This window comes from Periophthalmus magnuspinnatus, chromosome 9 (assembly GCF_009829125.3).
Source record: "Periophthalmus magnuspinnatus isolate fPerMag1 chromosome 9, fPerMag1.2.pri, whole genome shotgun sequence".
NCBI lineage: Eukaryota > Metazoa > Chordata > Actinopteri > Gobiiformes > Gobiidae > Periophthalmus > Periophthalmus magnuspinnatus.
Window position 1 is genome coordinate 25972808 of NC_047134.1, and position 16376 is coordinate 25989183.

Here is a 16376-nt window from a genome sequence, read left to right on the forward strand (position 1 = left end):
AACATGAGCCTTTTAATAAAGTATTTTTGGTACTGTTACAATTTTCCCTGTGTGCTCATTACAAGTGGAAGTTGGAGAACTTGTTTTGTCAGCAGCAATGTGCTCATTATTGGGTTCGTTGGAAAGGTCATGCTGATACTCATCCTGCTCAGAAATGATTGTCGAATTCCTGGTAAAAACATGAAGCCCAAATATCACGCCACCTCCTCGTGTCAATAAAGAGTTCTTTTACTGATGACTGGATGAATCTTTAATTGATACAAGTGCAAACTTGATTGTAGATGACAACAATGCTGTCAAACCACCAAACCACCGAACCACCGTCGAACTAAATCATTTACATAAATTACAATTAGAAATATAATAATTGAAGACATAAAATAACAAATGAAACTACAAACACATACCTCGCTGGCTGACCCAAATTTAGGAGGTAGAGTGAGCTTTACTTTGATTAACTTTGTGTAACTTTAATATATCTTGCAAACACGCCACACTTTTCAGGTAAAAACCAGGCGTGCGTTCCCTTTCAGCGGTCGAGCGGAACCAAACAAAAAACAACAGTTCCTACCTCACTACCAAAATAAAACACTAAAATACCATATAACATATTATTAACATTAACATTATTTAAATAAACTATAAATCAAAATGATGGCAGTAAAACCAAAAATCAAGCTCTGGGCAGTCAGCAGAGGTGCTGCCAGCAGCTTAAAAACGTTTGGATAAGAAGTAAAAGTATAACTAAAATCTGAGACCTATTGTGTACAGTTTCGTCTTGTAGGCTACACTAAGTGTGAATTGTGCCTGCGTCATACATAGCATAATCATTCAGGCCCCTAATGTAAACTGTAAACATAAGGTGTGTCAGTTTCAGTGTTGTTAGCTCCTCCCTTCAGACAGATATAAGGCAGTGTCCAGCAGTAATCTGACCAGAACTGAAGAAGTGGTTTGGATGAGCAGCGACATGTCTTCACTTCTACAACTTTTTGTCCAATTGACAGATTTTAATTTTTCAAATAACAAATATATATTTTTTTCAAATAACAAATGAACAACAAATAAAACAAATGGTACAAAGAATTTGTAGCCCTTTCTCTCAAGCCCACAATGACATGTGTCGTGTTCATGCACACGTGACTTACAGGACTTTGACAATGAGACGCACTAACTGCGATCCTCTCAGAACAATCAGAACTATTGTTTTGTAATAATTATTAATTAAGTACTTAAACGCTTAATCATCCTACTTCAATTCACCCTAAAAAAAAAAACATTGTTAGGCTTTATTAAGAAAATAAATGTCCAAACTAGCAAAACTACAAAAGCAGAAATGCTCTAAACGATGAATAGATCTGCTACACACGCTACAGCCAACATGAAGACAAAATCCAACAGAACGATCTGCTTTTAAGTTTCATATATGTGTACTACTCTAAACTATCATCTGTAATAGGCATATAGTTTTATCTTAGATCAGTTTACTGTTTGTTTTGTTCTTTATAAATTTTCATTATAAAGCAAAAGGGTGAAAACAACAAGATTTATCCAAAACAATTTTACTTTAATATAATCACATTATTACATAAAAATGTAAATATTGAACTGAACCCAATGACCTGCATTTAGCAAATAATAAGAATAACAAACATGTAGGGTCTCCATGCTTTATCAAAATATTACACTGAATTGAACATTTTTACAGATATTTTTTTGTTCCCACATTCTGATAAATATCTATCCACAGATTCAGCGTTATCAGAATGCTGACGCTGCCGTTAATATTTAATAATTGTTGGAGCAGTGAACGCCCATATTATTCATGTCATTGTTGACTTTGGTCATCTCTAATAGCAGGCTTATTGTCTTTTTAGTTGTCACCATCTCACACTGGCCCGTTGCTGGAGAGTTACACCCCAGTTCGCTCATTGTCATTACATGGTATATGGAGATATTATAAAGGTGCTGGTCAGGTCTTGCTGGAAAAAAAAAAAAAGCAGAAAAGGCCCAAAAAGATTCATATTAATTCATACTGATTGTAGGCTATAATAAAATGTACAGTGTCCCCTACCTCATCACTAAGAGTCAGGTATGAGGCCCTCCCTTCCCGAAATAGTGTTACATATTTATTACAGTTTTCTGCCCGGATACAGAAGTAGTGATTTTGAACATTTTCTATTTGAAACCAAGGCTCCAAATTCTGGATATGTTCCTTAATAATGGCTTCATCTTTGGTTTGTATCAACGGGGTCAGCTGTGAACATAAAACAAAGTCTACTCAAAGTTTTTTTTAAGTCCATAAACACACAGACAGACAGTGGTGGATGAAGTACTCAATTCTGTTGCTCAAGTAAAAGTACAGATACTGAGGCAAAAAGTCACTCAAGTAAAAGTATCACATAAAAAAAATCTACTTAAGTAAAAAATATTTAAGGATATATTTAAAAATGTACTTTTAGAGTAAAAAGTAAAACAATTTCACACAAGTATTCTTAATTTGTTAGTGTTAAATGTAGTGATATTGATTAAAAATTATACATATTTTGGTCAACAGTTACAATACAAATCCATTTCATTTTTCTTATGAATTTTATGCAGGCTATTTATTTTTGTTTGACCAAAGCCAAAGCTTGAACTCGAAAGCTTTAGTGAGGATGTTGGTAAAAAATAACCCCTCAAATCATATCAAAAGTACTTTTTCCTTTTCAGTCCAGTTAAAAATGCAATGGAGTAAAAGTAAAAAGAACCCACTTTAAAATTTTATAAGTACAGATACTTATCTTTTTTTTTAGTACAGTACTTTAGTACTTTTACTTTGTTACCTTCCACCGCAGATTAGATCAGGGGTCAGGAACCTATGGCTCGTGAGCCAGATGTGGCTCTTTTGATGACTGCACCTGGCTCTCAGATAAATCCTAACACAATAAGTAATGAATAAATCGTCTGATATTCAAGTAAAACATTACAGAAACCACAGTGTTAAAAATAATCTTTAAAAAAAAAATCTTGTGCATTTTAATCCATAAATAAATGTTTTACTGCACCTGTTCAGGGCGGAGCTGGAGCCAGTCACCCCTGTTCTTTAGGGTGTGGGAGTATAGGAGAGTCCACGCCTGTTTGTATTGGATTATATGCAGTAGCCTACACGAGTCATTGTGAGGTTAAGTAAACTTGCTGCCTTTTAACCAGTAAATCAGCTAGCTAATTTATGGAGAGAAGATGACGAAAAGAAAAAAAAGGATGAGGAGTACGGTACATTTTCAGTATGAATGGACAGTCTAATATGCAATGATAAAATGTCATTGCTGAAACGCTCAGATATAAAGCGACACTTTTACACATGCCATGCCACATTTGCATCGAAATATCCAGCGGGGGACACTAAACAGAGAGCAAGCAACAGCAGCACCTCCTGTATGGACCCATCAAGATGACAGATAGTTTACAAAAACATTCAGGCATGATATGGCTAATAAACTTTTTGAAGACTTTACGAATAAAGATAAGATAATCAAAGTAATAAAAGACAAGCCTTTATCAGCAAGAAGTGTTCATGATCGTCATCTTTGGATGAGTCAACAGTTCAGTGTGATCGTAAAGTATGCTGCTTGTAACACTGCGTGAGGAAAGTCTCAACAAGGAGAGGATTTATTCAAGTCTTTCATGGAGTTTGCAAAAGAAAGACCTATTCAGATGGATAAACGTATTTATCCATCACCATTAATGGCAAGAAGTATTTTATGTATTAGATACCACTGGATAACATTCAGACCTCTTATACTCTCAACTTGTTGGTCTTATTTAAAAATTCACACATTTAGTTGTATTCAGAGTTAAACAAATTGTATGGCTCTCACATTGTAAAATATGTGACTTTTTTGGCTCTCTCAGCTAAAAAGGTTCCCAACCCCTGGATTAGATTATGCAAAACAAATCTCCCACCACCATTATCATCTCCTACCTCCAGTTTACTTTGTTTCACTGTCACCACGTAGGTTTCACTGCTACCATACTGAAAAAGTAATGCAATTCTGTTGCCAATTTTCCATATCACCAGGTCTCCTATAAAGACAGAAAAATACTCAAAGACACAGAAAAATGCTCAAAACACACAATATCAAAAAGCCATACTCTTGATGGCTCCGTCTTGGACGAACATCGCTTCCAACTTCAACCCAGTCTTTTTGGTTAGTTTTACGCATGTCCCACGTTTACACATCAGGGTGGTCGGTGCGCATTTGTGAAGCGTGGGGGATGCCCCACTGAAAAAACAATTATGAAAAATTTACTGCAACATTTTGATCAGCCCAATTAGGGTCAACACTTACCCAACACACATCCCTCCATTATCCTGGGACTGTGATCTTCGTCCATAAAAAAGCCCATAGTGAAACATCAAGAAAAATAATGTAAATAGGAAAACAAAAGAGCTGTGGAACAACCACATAAGCTGCTGGATCACTCCTGGCAAATGCATTTTTGTAATACTCAAGTCAGAATACTTTTGAAATGAAAGCTTGGTTTAGCATTTAGTGTCCATAAATCTCAACTTTCTGGAATGGTGCAGCGTTTAAATAGCTCAAGCTGAGAGTTGTGTAGTGCGGGTGTTGCCAAACGTTCTGATATGAGAATAATAACAAAAAGCAAATGGTGATGACTAATGAGGCAGGGAAAATCAGATAAACATGAATTTATCTCAAGTTAGGCCTAGTAAAAGAGTAAATGAACAGTACTGAGCAGGTAAATGTTTTTGTTATCAAAGAAGCCATTTACTTATTATGTACATTATATGAATACATAGACCATCACATGGTAAAAAGAACATACTTTTAACTTATTACAATGCTATGACCTGAAACAATGAGACACTGCAAAGAACTAAATATCCCTTAAATGTGCATTATGTAACATTTTGGCATTTAAAAAAGCAAATGGCACCACCAGGCCAAGTTACAGGTCACACACAGTTTAACACTGTATAAGACATACTAGGTAAAGGAATAACATCTCCATAGAGACAAAATGCTGGCTCCCACCAAAAAGTTGCATAATGCACCTTTAAAGAGCCCATATTATGCTGTTTTTTAAATCTATTTTCTAATGTTGTTTCCTCACTCACTCTGTTCCACCTTGTGATGTCATGTGGTAATACAGGAAGTGCTCCACTGTGTTTTTAAAACTCGATACACCTTCACCAGAATCATTTGGATGATTTCAGCCCTTGAATTGCGAATCTCTACTGAACTAATGGTAAAAGTTAGCTGTTAACTTGAAAACTATCACTTCATGACATCAGAAGGTGGAACAGAGCATTTTGAGCTTTGGATGTGTAGACAACCCAATAATTGTTTCATTCACACAAACATGTGTGAATGAAACAAAACAACTCCAGGTATATGTTTTTTAGGAGGTACCAACATTCTAACATGGCTGAATGCTCACAAGGGTCAATTTTGTGCAATATAGGACCTTTAAAGACAAATCACAAGACATAACTGTATTGACAACATCACTTGTTACATTTAAAATAAATATAAAAAACTGGATATTGATAAAAGACACCAATCCCTCCCCAAAACAAGTTTTCATATGACAACACTGTACAAGGTAAAAAACATCTTTTCTATGTATTAAAGATAGTTAATTCATTCATCGTTGCAGACATATTCTACAAACACCTTATCTCTCAGTGCTTCGTTCTCCCTGTAGATGTACATGGGTGAGTTGTGCACAGCAGGGGAGCCTTCAGACTGGCCTTGCTGTGCAATCTGCCTCTCTTCCTCAGCGATCAGATCATTGTATGAAGCAACGCAAAGGTCGTGGTCTTGGAGGGACACCGGGTACCGAGGAGCTGCCTTCTCGATACGAACAGAGCGCCGCACCGGAGTGAAGAAGCGCACTTCCTGTCCATTCACAACTGTGGAGTCTCGGCGCTGACTCGGGTGACCACTGCATAGAAGAAATTAGATAAAGAAGGTTTATTTGCACACACATCAGTAAAAACTGACACACTTTTTTATGTAGTCTGAAAACAAGAAAAAATACAAAATGGAGTTTAACAACACATTTTCAGGAGCTTGTGATCAATATAAGCATTCATGGTTCTGTTTAGGAGTTTGATTTTCAATAAAAAGGTGAGTAAAACACTGCTAAGCTTGTGATAGTAATTTTACATGTGAGACTTGTTTAATTGCACAAACCATTGCAAAGACCAGCCCAATTGCATAGACCAGCTAAATCAGCTCTTTCTAGTCAGATTGTGTTAAAATAAAGCTCAGATTAAAGCCTAAATTGAGTAACAGTGTTTCAGGAAGAGTAGTGCTTACAGTTAGCTTCACACCCCCAGGGAATGTTGATGACATCAGCTGCAACCTATTAAAGCATTTTGCTAAATCTTGTGTTTGAAATGGCCTTTGTGGACTTAAAACAACTGCATTATGGATATTAGTTAGCACGTAGCAGGTTAGCCTGGTTAGAACTCTTAAGGTTAGATTTTTCAAAAAGTCTATGGGAAAAATTAATGGAAAATTTACTTCTGGAACCTGAGCAAAATCACTGATACAGTAAGTAAATATAGACGATAAACGATAATATTTAAAACAAACCGTAAACACACACACACCACAAAAGGTATTAATTAATGTACAAAATAGTTATGAACTGCAATAAATAAATAAGAGAAAACCAGCTTGTGTCTATATTGAGTCATAGAAGTTCATAATTCTACCTTCTACAGCTCAAATCTCATCGTAGAACAGAAATATACCGGTAACCAAAACGTTCCCCACTAGTGCAAACAAAGTCCCCACGATAAACACTGACCACCCAAAAATAATTGTTCCATCTGTCATGTATTGAACAATAAGTAGATATAGTAATTATTGTGCGAGGTCTAATGAAAATAGTCCAATCTGCATTCCAATAACACAAAAGAACATTTACCCTGGTGTGGCTGTAATCTTGTATTTGACCATGGAGGAGTTTCCTTTCTCTGCACAAATCAGGGCTCTGGAAGGTTTTGGTGTTACAGGGTTCAGCGCTTCCAAAGAATCTCCAGTTTGTTCCGTTTCTTTATCTAAAAATCAGAAACAAAAGATAAACAAAGTTTAAGTGTTTCTTTATGGAAACACAAAATTACATCAAAACTAGGCTAAATATGATGTTGATGATGGATGTATTGGAGTGCTGTGGCCCTTTACAGTACATATTAGGAAGACACAAGGTTCAAGGTTACCGGTACTTTATTGGTACCAACCATAGACTGTATATATAAATGGACATAGTCAACTTGCTAGCCGCCGCATTCCAAATAGGAAGTGGTCAACAGTTTTACAAAAAACTGTTTTCCCTCCTTCCATAACTGCTGCTATCAGGCTCATCATTTTGGTCTTAAAATGTCCATATTAACCCGCTCTACATGATCCTGGTATTTTTTATTTCACTATTGTGTCCATAACTCAACACATGAACATTAATTACAGACAAATCAGGTGCCCTCTTTCCCCGAGGTCACTCCCACTAGTGTTAACAATGGGTTTGACTGACAGCATTGCTAAGTGCCACCCCCTGCTAAACAAGCGATGCGGACGGGAAGGGGCGTCACCTTACAGGTAACAGGTAAATTTTGTTTGGCAGCGAGTCAGCTCATTCATTCATTCACTCATAAAATAAGCACATGTTCATCTGGAGAAGTGACAACAGTGAATAGTGCAGAATAAAAGAAATAAAACCCCATTAGAAACAACAGTAAAACCATTCTCTTGACAAATCACTGTATCTATTGCTTTTTCTACAAATCATCCCAGTGCTTTTTAGTGAAATATCAACAGTTTTAAAAGCCCTTCTGTGGATTGGTGTTGTGAATTAGCCTAGGCTATAAACACTATGATACCTGCAAGAGATTACTGAATTGTTAATCTATGTTTGTTGCATCTGTCCCTATTCAAAAAACAAACAAACAAACAAACAAAAAAGAACATGCTTTTGTAGCGAAAAAAAAACATAGGCCAAATACTAGATTACTCAAGAAACAGAAGCATGATTTTAAATAAAGAAATAAGGAAAAATGCAGAATAACTTCTCTAAACAGAAATCATGGGAAAATCATTAGTTCAAAAATATGGGAAACATGCCACAACATAACCGATACATGTGAGGCAAATAAGTATTTGAACACCCTGTGATTTTGCAAGTTCTCCCATTTGGAAATCATGGAGGGGTCTGAAATTTTCATCTTAGGTGCATGTCCACTGTGAGAGACATAATCTAAAAAGATCTGGAAATCACATTGTATGATTTAAAAAATAAAATAAAATTTGTATGTTACTGCTGCAAATAAGTATTTGAACACCTGTCTATCAGCTAGAATTCTGACCCTCAGAGACCTGTTAGTCCACCTTTAAAAAATCCACCTACACTCCACTTATTATCCTAAATTAGAAGCACATGTTTGAGATCGTTAGCTGCTTAAAAGACACCTGTCCACCCCATACAATCAGTAAGACTCCAACTATTAACATTAACATGGCACGGAAGTTTCCTCTGCTTAAACCAGCACATGTACAGGCCTGTCTTAAGTTCGCCAATGACCATTTGGATGATCCCAGAGGAGTCATAGGAGAAAGTCATGTGGTCAGATGAGACCAAAATAGAACTTTTTGATCTTAATTCCACTCACCGTGTTTGGAGGAAGAAGCATGATGGGTACCATCAAAAGAACACCATCGCTACTGTGAAGCTGGGGGTGGAAACATCATGTTTTGGGGGTATTTTTCTGCACATGGGACAGGACGACTGCACTGTATTAAGGAGAGGATGACCGGGGCCATGTATTGCGATATTTTGGGGAACAACCTCCTTCCCTCAGTTAGAGAATTGAAGATGGGTCGTGGCTGGGTCTTCCAACATGGCAATGACCCGAAGCACACAGCCAGGATAACCAAGGAGTGGCTCCGTAAGAGGCATATCAAGGTTCTGGAGTGGCCTAGCCAGTCTCCAGACCTAAACCCAATAGAAAATCTTTGGAGGGAGCTCAAACTCTGTGTTTCTCAGCGATAGCCAGAAATCTGACTGATCTAGAGAAGATCTGTGTGGAGGAGTGGGTCAAAATCCCTCCTGCAGTGTGTGCAAACCTGGTGAAAAACTACAGGAAACGTTTGACCTCTGTAATTGCACAACAAAGGCTACTGTACCAAATATTAACATTGATTTTCTCAGGTGTTCAAATACTTATTTGCAGCAGTAAAATCATACAATGCGATTTCCACATTTTGTTTTAGATTATGTCTCTCACAGTGGACATGCACCTACGATGAAAATTTCAGACCCCTCCATGATTTCTAAGTGGGAGAACTTGCAAAATCACAGGGTGTTTAAATACTTATTTGCCTCACTGTATAACAGCACAACAGATATACATAATGTTACCTTGGTTGTCATCCCTTTTCTTCAGAATCTCAAACACCACAGTGCGGAGCTCATCTATGGGCTGTCAAAGAAAAACAACTCATAAGATTCTTTTGACATTCGTAACGTGCCTGCTACATTCCGACATGACAACAAAGTCTTAAAGAAACTTAAAATCTCACCTCCAAAACAAGTCCAACTGCCTTCTCAAACACGGGGAGAACATCTAGGTCTCCCTCCTGTTCCATCAGACGGACCTGGCAAATCCAATACTTTGCAAACTTCTGCGAAACTACTGGTAGTCTGGAGAGCACTTCTTTGACCTGGTGTGTAGAACAACCCTGTGGTACAAAATAATTTAAATTAACTACAGGTGTAGCCCTTTAGACAATTAATCACTACGTAGATTAGAAGGTTTTATGGGAAAATCATAACATTATGGATAAGTAGCTTTTTTCTGCAGTCTGGAGATATAAAAGTGATTGTCTGTGTTGTGATCATCATGATTATGCAAAATGTCCTATGAACGATTACTGTCTACCCTTTTTATCATGATAAATGATATTATATTGTTTACTGTCATATCCCTAATCGTGACAACACTAAAAGGGCACTGTACCTCCCCCAAAAGTTTGATGCAATCTTCCAGGGAGCGGTCTACAGCACAAATCAGGGTGTGTGCTTTGTCCTCCTCTCCCATGTGGGACCAGAAGGGCTGAGGTACTGCAACAGTGCGTCTGGCCTGAGACTTGACGAACATCGGAGGACGCTTGTATGAAATTCCCTTCGCCGCTCTCCATTCCTGAAGCTTTTTTCTACAAAATACAAATGGATATTATTTTATATTATATTATAAGTCTAATTCATACATGATTATCTCTCCATACGGGCTAAATACAAGTTGAACAACAAATTTGAACAGAAACTAATGACACGTTTTGCTTCTTGTGGTCAGAATAGGATTGATGCATGATTAAATAAAAGGCAAATTTCACTTTTTCTCCATCCAAAAGTGATACTTTAAAAGGTCCTATATTACACAAAATTGACTCTTGTGAGCTTTGAGCCATGTTAGAATGTTGTCACCTTCTCAAAAACATACCTGGAGATGTTTTATTTCAGAATCAGAATCCTTTTATTGCCATCGTTCATTCACACATGTCTGAGTAACTCCAAAGCTCAAAATGCTATGGTAGTTTATGGCTACCCTTTTATCTTTAGTTCAGTGGAGATAGGCTGAAATTACCCAATTATTGCGTGTATTTGTGTGTTAAACTTGTGTGAATGAAACGATACAAAACATAACTCCAGGTATGTTTGTGATGAGGACGCATAGATCAGAAAATAGCATAATATGGGCCCTTTAATAAACATTACTTGAACAAATTGTCCGTACCCCCACAGTCAAAGCAGAAGTCTATGAACAATGCACTATGTTCATATTGTTTGATGCAATTTTGAGGACTTTTCACCATGCAGTATTTAATTAATTGCTATTGTGGTAGTCCTACTTTCTGAACCACTCTGAAACCTATACATAATGTGTTATTTTTTCAGTTATTGCAAATGGGGTAAACCTTTTATTGTTTCCTTCCTACTTATTTAAACAAACCAAAGGAGGTCAGACTTTTGCAATCGACACAATCACCCACACATCACATCCATACTCATAATCTAATGCATACATTAGCAAAAAAATTAAGAAAAAGAAAAATATTAGAAAAAGAAACAACTCATCAACTAAATGAAACCGAAACCATTTAAATAAAAATCTACAGAAGATGTGGGGTAAACTTACATTCGGTCCTGAGCAGCAGTAAGTGGTTTGGTATCAGGCTGTGGAGTGCTCCTCTCTGGGGTCTTCATGCTGGTGGGCCGGCTGCTGAGGTTCCGGGCCCTGGACGGTTGTGGAGCGGACTGTGGTACTATGGGCCTTTTATTTTCTTTTGGTGCAACAGGTGCATGGAACGGTTTTGATGTTTTCTTGGTTTGAATCTCTTTGGAAATCTTGCTTTTGTCTCCGTGGTTACATGCAGTAGCCACTCTGTGCACTCTGAAATTATCCCGATTTGTTGTCATGGTGCTTGGTGGTTTTCCGAGGCCTGGCTTATTTTTGTCCACTTTGAGAGCAACTGTAGATTTCGTCTTAGTAGTTTGTACCTTTGTGTCTGGATTTACAGACCTTGTAGAGCATCTTGATAATGACTGCAGTCTATCAGAAAGCGTATTACATCGCGGTTTCTCAACAATTTTACTTGTCGCAGTTGAAGGACGAGACTTGTTTTGTGCTTTATTTTCCCCTCTTGTCGCCATAGTAACTGTCTTCTCACTCACAGGTCTAAGAGCGACTGTAGAGATGGTTTTTCTCAAAGAAGTAATTGAAGGCTGTGAAACAGGTCTGTGTGACAAGCTTTTGGATCGCGCCTTGTAGGTAGACATTTTTGTGTCGGCAACAGTTGACAAAATGTTTGGTTTTGAGTTTCTGGGTTGAATTACCGCAGGCATCAGTCCCGTTCTGGTCTTAATAATGGGTCCATGGATCATTCTTCCATTTTCAGTTTTGTTCATAGTAGCAGATGCAGCATTTGTACATAGGGCTGTAGTGATGTTTGACACTTTAACAGCACAAGAATCAGAGAGGGTCTTTGATGAAATCTTGCCAACAGAGGGCACTCTTGTAAATGGCTGCTTTTGACTGGCTGCATTTGATGTGGATTTGGAGTTTACAATTGTGTAGATCTTTGTGAAAACTGGTATTTGGTATTGACCTTTTGCATCTTTAGTCGCTGTGGTGGATATATTTTTACTGTTCTGCTTTCCATACAGGTTGCTGGAACTTGTTTTGGTTGAGTTTTTAAGACCCAGAGGTTTTTGAACAGAAGTGGGCTGTAGTGTTTTAACTTTAACATCGTTGTTGGGAGCAGGAATCTTGTTCTCTTTGCCATTGGGCACCTAAATATAAAAAACTGAAATAAAATAGGTTGCAATAGATAGTTATATTGGCCATCAGTGAAACAAGCAATCACTTACTTTAGAAGAGCTTTTCAATGTCTCATCTTTACCCATGTTCGGTCTGGAGGAAAACATGGTTCCATAAATGTGGCGCTCCAAATTGAATAAAAATGTTTACAAACACAAAAAATCTCTTACTTTTTACTGGATAGAGTCAGGTTTGCTTTTGCTGCGAGGAATTCCATCAACTTTTGACGCCGAATTTCTAAAATTATAAAATCCAAAAATCAGTTTGGTCAATCTCAATCTCGCGGTCAAAGTCACCCTATCGGCCTCTCTCTCTCGGCAAGTTGTAATAACCATATTATTATGTACAAGACTCGGTCATAGGTCCTGGCTCAAGATACAACCTGATACAACTGACATATTTCACAGTACATATTAACAGTACACATTAATTTAGCTAACAAGACTAGGTTAAACCAGTAAGCTATAGAATAGAAATAAATGCAAAAAAAATAGTTTTCAACATGTAGTCCTGTCATGATAATTACTATATCAACACACCATTCTATATATGGAAGCTGGAACAATATTTTTTGGTGTCTGTACTCATCATTTGGGGTCAGTATGTATTATTTGAGGTTTTTGGTTATTTTTTTTTAGCAATATAAAGATTTAAACTGTAAAATGTTGAATTAATAACTTCTATGATCAATTACACGTGCAAACTAACTACTAAAGTGCTACTAAACTGTTGTTAAAATACATTGTACATTTAGAACAGTTTCTGTGGTTTACATCTGCTCTTGGGTTATTGTGTCAGTGGCATAAATTAGTTTTAACATTATGTTTTATTGTCTGTATTTGTCTGCAAAATATCCTACTTCAAAATATGTTATTGTGACAGGCCTATCAACATGGCTTATTCATACACTGCCATCTTGTGGAGCTTTCCACTAATACAGAGGTGAGTAGTACTCAGTCACATTTACTTTTTTTTGTACTTTTCTAGCAGCCTACTTTTTCTCCTACTTGAGTAATATTTTTTATTGTAATAACAGTACTATTACTTGAGTAAAAGTTGTGGTTCTTCGTCCCATTTTATGTAAGTACAAGCACAAAAGCTTTATTTTGAGAACATGAAATGATTTAAACTTGTGTTTCTTGCACTGCTCCTTCAGATATATTGTCGTTTTTTTCAAATTTTTTGTGTCAGTCTTTTGAAAAGACCAGATTTCTGCATTATTTAAGGTTTTGTCCTTCTAATTTCATTAACCTCAAGTTATAAATCAGATGTTATTTCCCAACATTTACTTTTACTTGAGTGGTAGTTTTCACAAATACTTTTATTCTTAAATTTGAGTAATTTCTAGGATCACTATGTATTTATTGTATTGTAATTTTTACTTTTGTTTTTAGGTGTTTTTAGGTGGACAGTATCTGCTGTCAAGGGACAACGGATGAAAAATAGCCTTTGGCTAATTCTGGCATATTTACAGAAATGTTGATCAATATGCACTGTCCCTGAAATAAATAAATAAACAAACAACTTTGTACTTCTAATTTAACAACTTCTACTTTATCAATTTTGGCTACTCATCTGAACATATATTGATAAAACGCAACTACTATGAAGAAATGGTCAGACGAAGTTTTAGTTTAAGTTACCTTCGTCCTGCATGAGCTTTTTTTTGTTTTGTTTGTTTTAGTATTTATTCAAATATACAATGCATGATGCTTAGGTATTTACATTCACAAAAATAAATAAATACAATATTACATTTTATATTTCAAATTCTGTACATAGTGCTTTTGTTTTCAAAGCTTTTGGATTGGTGCAGTAATTTAAATAATTCATATAAGAGGATAGAAAGTATTGAATCGCAACAAATTTGGGCTACAACATTTACAGCAATAGATATGATTCCTGTGTGAGTGTTGTTCACAGTTAAGAGCTCAGTGACGGTACATACAGTCTGCTGTATCCAAACAACAGAGGCGTTACACTGCAATCCAGGACGAGCCCAGTCTAACCGTAAATATATGGAGTTTTAGTGCTCACCTTTTCGGGTAAGTACATTTTCTTCGTTCTTGTTTATCGGAACTGTATCCATCTTTGTAGATGTGTGTATAATTGTAGTTATTGAAGGTTAGCTAGCTTCATATCCGCACAGACTGCACTGACTGAACGGGTTTATTTTGAAAAAGACTCCTCTGATTCTCATTGGGCAGATTTCAAATCTTCAACTCACCGCGCATGCGCAGTCCTGAGCTGCAGGACACGCGCACATATCATTTATATTAACCGTGTGCATGTCTGAGCTTTTTATCGCTGTTCAATATTTGAAAAACTGATTCTTGATCACAGATGACATGGAATGTAGCTACAAATAAGTAACCAGACAGGCAAGAGGCTGTTTCCATCCTCTGCACTCACTGTATATATATTAAGCATTAACTGCTATTTTGATTGGCCTAAATTTGTATAAGAATGAGCCGAAGATGAAAACAGTAGCACTGAGGCAAAACAATTCTGAACAACAGAAGCTTTCTTTTATATTTTATTTAGGATAGAGTTAGTTTGTCATTTAAACCACATTTATACTTATAAATTATAAATAAGTTAAATAAATAATGTTTACATGCCCTGCATGTAGTGAAATGACGACCCCTTGTGTCAAAATGTGACTTGTCATTACACTGGCATACTTTGTACTCAGTACATACAATAATATTACATAATGAAATGTTGCTATGCCCAGCAGTAGTGCTTCAGTGAGAGAACAGAGAGGGTCTAATTCTGGCGCTGGAAGGAGAAGGTGCTGTAGCTGGTGGCCTGTGCACACATCCGGATGGGCTGATGGTCCATCTCTGCGGTGCTGATGTACCACTCAGGGAAGCGAGCAGAGCGTAGAGAGCTCAGGTTCAGACCAGTGTCGTGTTTGTAAAAAATGAAACGCGTCATTTCACTCCCAGAGGTGATGTTTTGGAGCACGCCTTTGTCTGCCACAGTCTGAAATAAAAGGGAGATTTGTGATTTATCAAATAATCACATTAAGATATGTAAATAACTCCACTCCACCGACAGTGCGAGCACAGCACATGTACAGCTGCCTTACCTCCAAGTGCAGACTTGGCTCAGTGCCCTCCTTGTGACAGGACAGGTAGTAGTCTGTGCCTCTTATGCCCAGGGCCACTGGTCTTTCCTCAGCGCTGGGTACTGGGGGTCGATATGTCGACAGGTTCAGTTGAACTTAAGATAAATAAAAGCAGCATTTTAATACTCAGAATAATATAATTGTACAGTATTTCTGTCATTAATGTATTTTTTTTTTTTTTGTTCACCTTGGCGTCTCTCACTGCCTCCCTGCAGCATGACAGCATGCAGCTTTAGGCTCTCTTGGACCAGGACCAGGTTCCTCTTTTGGTTGTCAGTCACACTGCAATAATGCTCTCCAACTCTGGTGAACTTAGGTTGTGCTGCGAACACCTCTGACACAAACCTCTCTATGATAAAAAAAACGTTTGAAAATAAGACACAGTTCACATAAAACTTTAGCTTTAGTGCAGAGACATGTGCTTAGAGCCCTAAATGATTATATTATAATGATTATATTCTACCTTCTATCATGCTCTCTAACAAGTTGCTGAGCAGGTTCTCGTCTCTGAAGTCGGGGCTCAGGAGGGACTGGGCCACACTGTTTTTGATGCGCTCCATGGCGATGACCACGTTCACCACTCGTCTCATGCTCAGAGGATGATGGGAAATCTCCAGGTTCACCGGGCAAGGCAAATGGCCGGCATGGTACATCATTTTTGATTCCATCTTTTGACTTGCTGCAAAAATAAAATATCTCTAAATAAATATCTCTGTTCTAAAAAAAAAAAAGGTATTTGAAAATGTAAACACCCAAAACTAAGTCTATTTACCTTTGATTCTTTTGGGAGATAAGAAGTTGTGGATGAGGTCTTTGTATTAGATCCCAGCTGTTGCTTTGTCAGTACTGATTTGTGCA

General features: G+C 37.2%; 3 protein-coding genes across 5 annotated transcripts; all 3 read right to left on the reverse strand.

Moving 5' to 3' along the window:
- Positions 1–1618: 1618 nt before the first annotated feature.
- LOC117376517 (uncharacterized) lies at positions 1619–4591 on the reverse strand. 3 transcript variants are annotated; one of them, XR_004541767.2, is made up of 7 exons: positions 4329–4591; positions 4132–4262; positions 3962–4062; positions 3045–3141; positions 2823–2915; positions 2072–2254; positions 1619–1979 (listed from the first exon to the last, which is right to left on the reverse strand). XR_004541767.2 is itself a non-coding variant. In XM_033973015.2 (5 exons), the coding sequence occupies exons 1-5, from the start codon at positions 4475–4477 to the stop codon at positions 1935–1937; spliced, it is 609 nt and encodes a 202-aa protein (XP_033828906.1). In that variant the 5' UTR covers positions 4478–4591; the 3' UTR covers positions 1619–1934. The 3 variants fall into 3 exon arrangements, 1 of the variants encoding a protein (XP_033828906.1); XR_004541766.2 differs by having other exon boundaries at positions 2823–3141; XM_033973015.2 differs by lacking the exons at positions 2823–2915; positions 3045–3141.
- Positions 4592–4755: 164 nt separating this feature from the next.
- ckap2l (cytoskeleton associated protein 2-like) lies at positions 4756–14570 on the reverse strand. Its single transcript, XM_055224371.1, has 9 exons — positions 14423–14570; positions 12556–12622; positions 12436–12478; positions 11204–12357; positions 10025–10220; positions 9588–9746; positions 9427–9487; positions 6943–7075; positions 4756–5949 (listed from the first exon to the last, which is right to left on the reverse strand). Exons 1-9 carry the CDS (start codon positions 14472–14474, stop codon positions 5646–5648), a joined length of 2169 nt encoding a protein of 722 aa, XP_055080346.1. The 5' UTR covers positions 14475–14570; the 3' UTR covers positions 4756–5645.
- Positions 14571–15034: 464 nt separating this feature from the next.
- On the reverse strand, positions 15035–16376 carry LOC117376787 (interleukin-1 beta-like). The gene is made up of 5 exons (XM_033973328.2): positions 16291–16376; positions 15982–16197; positions 15706–15867; positions 15480–15613; positions 15035–15373 (listed from the first exon to the last, which is right to left on the reverse strand). The coding sequence occupies exons 2-5, from the start codon at positions 16184–16186 to the stop codon at positions 15155–15157; spliced, it is 720 nt and encodes a 239-aa protein (XP_033829219.1). The 5' UTR covers positions 16187–16197; positions 16291–16376; the 3' UTR covers positions 15035–15154.